At 52.1% G+C, this 10,382-nt stretch overlaps 1 protein-coding gene across 1 annotated transcript; it reads left to right on the forward strand.

The window, feature by feature from the left end:
* Positions 1-1,004: 1,004 nt before the first annotated feature.
* Positions 1,005-6,058, forward strand: PHOX2B (paired like homeobox 2B; the record flags this gene model as incomplete). Its single annotated transcript, XM_082461629.1, has 3 exons — positions 1,005-3,542; positions 4,399-4,586; positions 5,543-6,058. The coding sequence occupies exons 1-3, from the start codon at positions 3,302-3,304 to the stop codon at positions 6,056-6,058; spliced, it is 945 nt and encodes a 314-aa protein (XP_082317755.1). The 5' UTR covers positions 1,005-3,301.
* Between the last annotated feature and the right edge of the window lie 4,324 nt (positions 6,059-10,382).

Here is a 10,382-nt window from a genome sequence, read left to right on the forward strand (position 1 = left end):
GGCACCAGGGGGCGCCTGCAGAGAGGCCGGGGCCGCGCCCGGCACCTGGGAGAGGGTTGGCGCGGTGGGTCGGAGGAGGCTGGGATTCGAGGCCGGTGGGAGCCTCGGACAGCAGGGCGGGGAGAGACCCGGCCCCGGGCGGGCCCGGGGGCAGCGGAGAGCGCGAGCCGGTGCCCTGCACTGGCAGCTGCTGGGCCTGCCCCTCGGCGGCTCCCCCGGGCGCCCCCGCGGCCTCGCGCTTCCCTCGCCCTCGCCCCTTGGCGGGCTCCTGCCCCCGGTCCTCGTCTTCTCCAGGAGTCACCCTCCGACGCCTCTTCAACTCCCAGCTCCCCTGAGCTGCGCACCTCACTCCCCACGCCAACGTCGCCTGCGCACAGGAACTGCCTCCAGGCACCGACTAAATCCCAAAGTTCTACATCTTCACCGAAGACTCATCCTCAGAAGAGGCCGAAATAAACCCCGCTCCTCCCAGCTCCCCGCACACTCCAGGTTCGCGCTCCGCCTCCGCCCCAATGGGATCTGAGGACTGTCTGCAAATTAGGACCCGAAGGGGGATTGTCCGGCACTCATTTCGGGTGTAGGGCCGGGCCCGGGCGCGGAGCAGTGGCGCGGGGCGCGTGCGCTCTATACCCAGCTGAGACACAACCCCGGTGCGCCCAGGCGCGGGCGCCAAGAGGGGTGTGAGCCTGGTTATTGGCAAGCGTGGGCCTTGGAGCCAAAACGCATCCCCTCCAGAACACCTCATGTCTTTCTCTTCTCTGCAGAAGCGCTTAAACCCCATATAAGCGGGAGGAGCGGGCTAGCGGGGTGCCACGCAGGCCTGTGCTCCCAGCACCCACATCCCCCGAGTGTGCGCCTGGGGCGGCGGTGTCGCGTTGGGAGAGCCAGGAAGCTCCCCTGAAAAGTCCAAGAGAAACCTGGACAATTGCAGCCTTGTGCTTGACAACCTATCCCCCACCTCCCGGGGCGGGGGGCGGGGGGGGGGCGCGGGGGGGCGGGTAAGTCAGGGTGGGGAAAGTCTATGTGCAGCGTCCGAAGGGGCACAGCCGCTTCCAGATCCAAAGGCAGATTCATATTCATGAGAGCGGGATAAATAAAGACAAATCCCCACAGTAATAACACTTGGATTCGCATCCGTCTTTGCTGGCCTTTAGGTTTAGGGGACTGAAGACAGATGTTTGCATCTCTTTTCTCCTCTTGTCTGGTGACCATAAAGAAAAACCATTTAGAGCGCTGCAATTTGTTTCCCGCCGCAGTAAAACCTTGTACACATTTATTTTCATTTCACCCCGTGCACAAAAAAGTGCACAGTGGTCACCAAGGGCCCTTCTTTATCAAATACGCATTGTACAACATACAACTGCAATAAAACTATCAGCCCTCCCCATAAAACTATCACCAAGCTCCTCGGCGGGTCCCACCGCCTGCGCTCCCGACTTTAGTGCTTTCTCATGTCCAGAGGACGCGCCATCACCTGAAATCAGCCTGAAACTCACCCAGCGGAGAAGCACGAGGTTGGGGGGCCGCTGTCCCTGTTTAATCCATTACGGCGTCCGCTGCAGTTTAGTGCGCAATAAAACACAGTGGCAGTGGAGAGCGGGCGCCCATCCACTCCCCGGCACTAGCATCGAATTAAACCACTTAGTTTGGCAAACACTGAACGCCTAAATGCCCCTATAAAGACTTTATGAGTTTGTTACTTTAATTACTGACTTGTTACAGAGCACATAAAGGGGGTAATGAATGCAATAAAACTAATTATCTACACATTTAATTCATATAAAATATCCAGGGTTTGTTTACACCACACGGCGATTCAACTAAGCATTCCTCCTCTTGTCCACCGAGAGGAAGGATTTAATGAAATAGTTTCCCTTATTCTGCTAGAGCCTAACGAACCAAATGAAAATTACCCTCCGCTTAAATCATGGGGCCACCGAGGTCCACAAATCACCGCTCGTTTCTTTGTCTGTGCCTCGCTGCCAGCACCCAAGAGCCTGGGGTGTTGGACAAGAAAAGTCCCCGACCTGGAGCCTGGGCATTTAAAGAGCAAGGATTTCGTTCACTGCAGTCAGCAAACCTAAAGGGCAAGCAGACAGCAATCCTCTTTCGAAGGTTCGGGTCTTTGGAGAATTGTGGGTACCTGAAAAACTGGAGGCGGAAAAAAAAAAAAAAAAAAAGAAAGGAAAGCACCCGAGAGGGATGGAAGAGGAGGCACATTTGGGGACACTTCGTGCCCGCTTGCCAGTTAAACAGAGTAATTAAAAGCAACAACCACACAAACCAACAAAATGCAAACCTCACACTAATGCAGAAAAACCCAGAACTGAGCGCAAAGAAGCCATTGGTTGAGAATCCAGATGTTTTATATTCAAGAGCTTTTACTTGGCTGTTCCTTTATTTTTTAAATGGCTGGGTAAGCGGAGTCTCTAGAAAAGCACATTAAGCCAAGACAAGAAATGCAATTTATAAGATGCTTTTTTTAAAAAAAAAACCCTCTACCAGGTGTATTTTAAAGAAATCCACTTATCGTTCACATACTTGGCCCACTTACTCTATGTTACAGGGCGCCTGAGTCTTGCCAATGCCCCAGTCCTTTATAACATTTCATGCACTTCAGGGGGTAGGCTTGTTGTTAAATTGAGCGTGTAACGCTCTTACAAAACAGGTTTTCTATGACATCAAGGTTTGTTCTCCCTAACTGAGAAAAAGAGTGAGAGAGAGAGAGAGAGAGAGAGAAAGAAGAAGGGGGAAAACACACACACTATCTCAATTTATGCCTAAGGTATATGATCAGTTAAAAAGGCTTAAAAGCTCAGGGAAATTGGATCAGGGAGAATCGTCACCCAACTTTCATTATTTCCAAGTAGTGTGATTGAATTAAAGGGCAGGGAGCTGGTTAGAAGGGAGGATCAGGGGCTCAGTGCGTAATGGTGTGGTATTAAATTCTAATTAGAGATGCAGGAATCAATGATAGGGAGGTTGGACAGCTCAGTTCCCCAGTGCCAGCCCAATAGACGGATGAGTTATTGTCATGTAAAAAGCGCCAGCAATAAGACCAACCGCTTTGCTATTGTCCAAGTGGAAAGAGCCAAGTTTATTATGAGGACTATATGCTCTAGAGACCGCAGACAAGGCATCTCATAGGAGGCTTTTTCATAAAACTAGGCTCTGCTGGTAGTAAGGAGGCCAGTTTGGAGGCAGGCGTTGAGCTGTGCACATCTCCCCACTCCAGCCACCTTCTCCATACCCATCTTTTATTTCCTTTTTCCACTTGGCTGAGCCATCCAGAGCCTTTTCAATGTATAAAATGGAATATTCTTACCTCAATTCCTCTGCCTACGAGTCCTGTATGGCCGGGATGGACACCTCGAGCCTGGCTTCAGCCTATGCTGACTTCAGTTCCTGCAGCCAGGCCAGTGGCTTCCAGTATAACCCGATAAGGACCACTTTTGGGGCCACGTCCGGCTGCCCGTCCCTCACGCCAGGATCCTGCAGCCTCGGCACCCTCAGGGACCACCAGAGCAGTCCGTACGCCGCAGGTAAGGACCGCCAGCTTTCTCAGCTGAGGAAGCCGCCTTTCCGCTCGTATATAGGAAGCCTTGATTGCATTTGAAAATGGAAATGTGTTTAGTATTTACCAAACGAAATTTGCTTACACAAATGAAAGAATTTATCACGTTAGAAGCGATTGCAGGGAGGGGTAATTCACTTACAGGGTTACACTATCCTAGTCACACCCGAACCGCCAACAAAATTATCTTAAGCTGCCAAAATGATAGGCATAATTTATTTACTTTGCGATGAGACGTAAAGCTTAGAAAATAATTAAATAACAAAGAGTAAAGCTCATTACTGGCAGTGTCTCTTTTTTTAAGAACCGACAGCGGCTCACACCTCTTTGGCGGGTCATTTTTCTGATTATTTCTTTCTTTTCTTTTCTTTTCTTTTCTTTTTGCAGCGCTATCCCCCAACTTTTGGGCCGGGTCAACTTCTGAGAATTAAAAAGTTTCAACTGTGGGAGGGTTTGGTAACTTCATCCCTGGCTTCCTGATATTCCGACTGAGGTTTTCGGACTCTTTTCCTCTCTCGCTTTTCCTCATCAAAGCATTCCCGTGTCCCCGGCCTTCAGCCGTCTCCAACGCGCTATTTCAACCCACCCAAAGGCGCTTGTGCCCGGAGGGACCCCACCACAGCCCGAAGTCCGCGCCCCTGTTTCCGTGTATAACTAATTTGCTCGGGTTTTTCTCGCCAGCTCCTCTCGGCCACTCTCCCGCGCCGGTGTCGGCGGCGGCGGCTCCGGCGCCACCTGACCTCTGGAGTCCCCACATTCCGGCTCTGCGGCTCGCGCGCTCCAGACCATTTTGCTCATACGCTGTCCCCTCTGTTGTCCTCCAGTTCCTTACAAGCTCTTCACGGATCACGGCGGCCTCAACGAGAAGCGCAAGCAGCGGCGCATCCGCACCACTTTCACTAGCGCGCAGCTGAAAGAGCTGGAGAGGGTCTTCGCGGAGACGCACTACCCCGACATCTACACCCGGGAGGAGCTGGCCCTGAAGATCGACCTCACCGAGGCGCGAGTCCAGGTACGCGCGCCCGGAAGCCGATCCGGCTTTGCAGCATCGCGCGGGGCAGGGGTGCAGTGCGGGGGTGCGGGAGATTCTGCTGAAGGTCCGAGCTCTCCGGCCTCTCCTGAGAGGCCAGGTCCGGAGGGGCCGTGCGCGCGAGGAAGGGTTAGGGAGCGCGTTCTTGGCTATAAATTCACAGCTGCAAAGTGCTCCCACCCCAGCTAGCGCCGCAGAGGCATTCAGGGGCCATGGGAGAGCCATTTCGGGGACAGGGAGTGCCCTGGGGGAGGAGTGCAGACTCTGCCTCCGTATTATAAGTAGTTTTGCCAAATCTCTCCTAACTCAAGAGCTTTTAACTCGGAGCTAATGGCGTAGAGGTACAGGTGCATTTTCTCGGGAACTGTGACTTGCAGCAGATTTGCAAAGGGTCTGGGATTCTATGTAGGTCAAGATCCGCGCGGTACTCTAACCTTTCAGGGACACAGGTGCGCTCAAGAGCTGGCCGTGGCGGCTCTCCCCGTGAACCCCCAGTGGAGGGGCGGCACGCACCAACGCTAGCTCTTCCAGGCCCAAAGGCCAGGATGGGCAGCAGGCCCCGAGCCCAGAGACCACCCCCCACTTCTGTCTACCACTCAGAGTTTAACTTGAGACCTGAGGCCTAGAGGCGATGGCGAGTTTGGAGTGGCTCAGGAAGTAGACTGAGCAAAGGTCCGCCCAAATAAGGGCTTCCATTTTAGGGCCTTTCTGGGACCTGCAGCCTTTTCACCTCTCCTGCAAGCCACCATTTCCGGGACATGCTCAAGTGGCCCTAGGAAAGTTTCTCAAAAGATGCACCAGCCGTAGGCGCGGGAGTATCCGCGGCGCGTGGAGTTTAAAACAAGCTGAAATGGAACGTGGGCTGCCCTAACCGCTTTTCTTTCCCGTTGGCTTCTTTCTCTTGCTGCTTCGCCGCCTCTCTTCTCCTCTCGGGCCAGGTGTGGTTCCAGAACCGCCGCGCCAAGTTCCGCAAGCAGGAGCGCGCGGCCGCGGCTGCAGCGGCCGCGGCCAAGAACGGCTCTTCGGGAAAGAAGTCCGACTCCTCCCGGGACGACGAGAGCAAAGAGGCCAAGAGCACCGATCCGGACAGCACTGGGGGCCCGGGCCCCAACCCCAACCCCACTCCCAGCTGCGGGGCGACTGGCGGCGGCGGCGGCGGGCCCAGCCCCGCAGGAGCCCCGGGGGCGGCGGGGCCGGGGGGCCCGGGAGGCGAACCCGGCAAGAGCGGCGCGGCGGCGGCGGCGGCGGCGGCGGCGGCGGCGGCAGCGGCGGCGGCGGCGGCGGCGGCCGGAGGCCTGGCTGCGGCCGGGGGCCCTGGACAAGGCTGGGCTCCCGGCCCCGGGCCCATCACCTCCATCCCGGATTCGCTCGGGGGCCCCTTCGCCAGCGTCCTATCTTCGCTCCAAAGACCCAACGGTGCCAAAGCCGCCTTAGTGAAGAGCAGTATGTTCTGATCTGGGATCCTGCGGCGGCGGCGGCGGCGGCGGCGGGCGAGCCGGGGCCTGGCGGGCGAGTGGGCGAGCGGGTAGGCCCAAGGCTGTTGTCGCTGCTGCCGCGGCTTTTTCCTTGAGACCCTAAAGTGATCGCGATACGAATAAAGAGAAAACGGCGTCGCCTCCATTTCAACCCCACTCCTACCCCCTTCCTTAACCCCCAAACCAAACCAAACCAAACCACACACCTCCCTGGCTTCGCACCTGCCTCAGGGCCGCGCAGGCGGGCCAGGGCTCCGCTTGCCGCCGGGGAGGTGTGAGCGGCGCGGCGTGGACTCGGGGGGAATCTCAGGGGGCTGTGTCTGCGTGTCGGTGTACGTCTGTCTCGGGGAATGTGTGTCTGTGGCCCGAGGAGGGTGACAGGGAGAGAGGGGTGGGAGGCCACAACCAACTCAGTGACTTGCTTAGAAAAAGAAAAAAGGAATCAAAACTCCCCCAAATTAAAAAAAAAAAAAAAAAGGAAGGAAGTAACAATTTTAAAAAAAAACTCGAAAGTTTTTAAAATCTAAGAAAAATAAATAAAACAAAGTAAAGGGGGGAAGAGGGAAGCTGCGGCTGGCACTGTCTGAGGGCTCTATCTTGCGAATCCCTAAATTCATCCGCATCCCCCCTCCCCCCCACCGGACAGCACAGACTCCCTTGGGGCTCCTCTTCAGGGAGAGTAGGAAGGCTTTCCAGATGCCCCGCTTCCCCTCTTGTCCTTGGATTCGGGCCGCTGCGGCGACGATTCGTGCAGATGGTCCCCGCGGCCAAGGTGACTTCCTCGCGCCCGCTTGCCAGCCCCACCTCGTCGAACAGCATCCCGCCATCTGCGCATCCGAACCGCGCACAGTTGCAGCCGGCAACCTGAATTTGTGCAGCCACTCGGCCCTGAAAGATGCCCTATACATGAAATGCCTTTTCATCCTCAAACTCTGCAAACGATGTCACATATCTCGCAACTCTTCCCTTTTTTTCTCTCCTGACACCCCAACCGGCATTTTCTTCCACCAGCTTTTACTGAACTTTTTGGCACTGCTTTGGATTGGAGTCAATTGCAGTCCACGCAAATGGCTGCAGAGAAATCTACCCAGCAAGGAAAAGAGGCGCACACAAGTTTGCAGAAGTGTCTCTGCATTTCTGTTTGATCCGAAATGGACGCACATCCTGTATGGTGGATGGACTGTATATTGATGATTCCATTCTTCTCGCAGTTTAGACGTCTCTGTTGGGATTTTTTGTTTATTTGTTTTTTATTTTAAAAGGCACAAACTATAGATATTAGTTGAATGTTGAGGCTTTAACTTTTTTGGTGTCTTTCTACAACTGTGTTCTGTGACTCAATTGTATCGTGTTAATATCAGTACAGACCGTCTCCTCTACGTGACCGTATAATGTTTTTCTCTTCTTGTAGTCTCTATGGTGTGTCTTTATGGAATAATAAGGTTCTCACGGGTTCAATTCCTTTGTGTTTAGAGAGACCACGGTTCAGACAATGGTATATATTTTTGTTATCAGGTGCATGTCTGTCTGATTTCTTTTTTATTTTTTCCTTCTCGTTGGACTATGTTTGTGAACATAAGCGTCATAAGTTATGTTTCAGATTTTCGAATTTATTTATATGTGTTATAATGAATGCTTCTATTTAAAAGGGAAATATTTCTACATGTGCATATAGTTTTCCAAGAGTGTACCATTAACTTGATTGTTGATAATAAAAACAAAAAGCAAGTCTAGCAACTGAACTATTCCGACTTTTTCTTGACTCATTTTTGTTTGATTTTTTAAAATAAATTAATTTTAAAACGATAAGGGAGGACAGAGGAAATTGTACAGAATATCTAGAAGCCGCTGCGGCTCTGGAAACCTAGGTGGGTTGGGGAAACCTAGGTGGGTTCATGCGACTAAATCCAGCCAATATAAAATTTAGTGCTTGGGACAGCAGGCAGGATTCTTCTGGTCCATTTTTATTTCTTTCCCAGTCACAGAGCACAGAAGAAGACGAGGGCGTTGATAAAAGTGTTCGATTCCGTGCCTAGGCTGCGGCTCCGCGGACTCGGTAGCCGAGGAAGCAGGGTTAGGCAGCCTTCTAATTCCCAGCTTTGAGAAGCACTCGAAAGTGCAGTGTGCAGGCGCCTTCAGGACCGATGGCATCTGGGGAGGGCCAGGCGGTCCAGCCTCCTTAAGCCCCAAAGACTGCTGGCACCCAGAGACACCGGGGTGGGTGGGTGGGTGGGGGTCTTTGCGTGGACGGGTGCATCTGGAAGGCACCAGCCGGAGAGCAGCTCTGCCATGTTGGTGTGTTTGGAGAAATAACATCTACAACAACTGGAATTAGCGAGCACTTACCTGCACCAGGTTGTGTTTTCCATACATTATCTCATCTACCCCTCAAAACAACATGAGGAAGCAGGTGCAATTCCTATCCCTATTTTCTTTTAAACAGATGAGGAAGCTGAGGCAACAGAGAGGTTAACTTGCTCGAGAGGTTCTGGTGTGTGAGGGATGGTGCCAGCCTTTGAGCCCAGGAAATCTGATTCCAGAGCCTGCCCTTTAACTACACCGGTGGTTCCCAAAGTGTGGTCCCTAGACCAGCGGCCTCAGCGTCACCTGGGAACTTGTTAGACCCACAAATTCTTAGACCCCATCTGAGACCTACTGAATCAGAAACTCTGGGAGTGAGGCCCAGCCATCTGTGTTTCACAAGCCCTATAGAGGATATGAGAACCGCTGAACTACACTATAATAAACCCAAATGGGAAGGTTCTAGCATTAGAACTGCATTGGGAACAGGTGGGTTTGTGCATGATGGGGGTGGGGGCAGTTCTGGAAGCTTCAATGACACCATTTTGGAAGGAAAGAATCATCACCACAGACCCAAGGTGGAATTCTGCCTCTTCCTTGGACTGTTTGGCTGGGTCAACTTCTTCAAGCAGTTGCCCATGTGGACTTTTGGTACTTACCTTGGTACCTTTCTGGTTGGGCTTTATCAATGGAGGAGCCAGCTTCCCTCATTTGAGTGGAGGCCACAGTCTGCCAACTCTGGTCTGAGGATTAGCAGCTGATCTGGTTTGAATTTATCAGGGCTTCTCACTTTGAGAATCCAAATAGAGTGTGCATCAGATTAGGCAGGTTTCATTAAAAAATTTGAAAACTTTGGGTCATATCAAACTTCCAATCGTTTTTCTAAAAAGCTTTTAAATAGTCTTTAAAAAATCTGTCTCTAAATGGCCTTCAGTAAATTCTCCAAGACAGCATTCCATAAACAATGGCATTAATTGTGCTGGTCTAAAATGCCAGCAATTGCCAGATCCCTGAGACCTCAGTCTTCAGTTGTAAATATAACTTAGAAGGTCTGGAAGAGGCAAAAAGAAGGGCAGGAATGTATTGACATAAAGGGCATTCAAGGCCCAGGTAACCCAGTCCTGGACTTGGCTGGAGGAAAATTAGCCTTCCTCTAGGCATTGAGGGCCGCCAAGTAAGCCTCTGCGAGCTGATAGCAGGCCAGTGGGACAGGCATTCTGGAGAAGGCAAGACCAGGAGAGAGAAAGAAAACAATAAGGAGAGAGAGGGAAGAAGAGAGATAGAGAAAGAAGAGGAAAAACAAATAGCCAAAGAAGAGTTTTTGGAAACCCCAGGGAGGGTCCTAGAAATCCTTTCAGATTTGGATAAACTCGATAAGCTTCCCCAAATTCCCTTCTCCTGGCCTTGACCTGCTTTGAGCAACTTATCTCCAGGACAAGGGAAACTTTGGAATATGGTGAGGAAAACATGCTTCACTCTCTCCACCCCCCCCCCTCCCCACCAGCTTCCCAGAAGACTGTATTTTAAATATCTGGAGGCATCCAGCTCTAGTATTTCAAATATCAACGTCTTTTTACTTTGGGTCACCTCTGCCTCTGGTCAAAAAGCGAGCTGTCGGGAGGCAAGTTTATGATCAAATGCAGAATAATGCTCCTGAAATATGATGGAATCTAGTGGCAGGACACTATGTCTCTTGTAATGTGTCATTTCCTTGGAGCCCTGCACAGTGTGAACAAGCTCACTTTCACTTTTCCTCTCCTAAGGAATTTGCATTTTGGCTCATCAAGGCATCCCTTTTCCTGGCAACTCTGGGACCACATGTGACTTCACAAAACCTGCATGAGTTACTGCCAAACAGCTGTCTCTAGGCCCAGTCTCCTTCACCATGGTCGAGTACAGGGAACCAGAGAGTGGTTTCAGAGGGCAGCCCATAACCCAGCAAACAGTAGCTGTCTGCTACTCACCTCAGATGCTTCTCTGTGGCCACCTCATGTCCTTAGAA

The sequence above is a fragment of the Balaenoptera physalus genome (assembly GCF_965194825.1).
Source record: "Balaenoptera physalus genome assembly, chromosome: 5".
Lineage (NCBI taxonomy): Eukaryota > Metazoa > Chordata > Mammalia > Artiodactyla > Balaenopteridae > Balaenoptera > Balaenoptera physalus.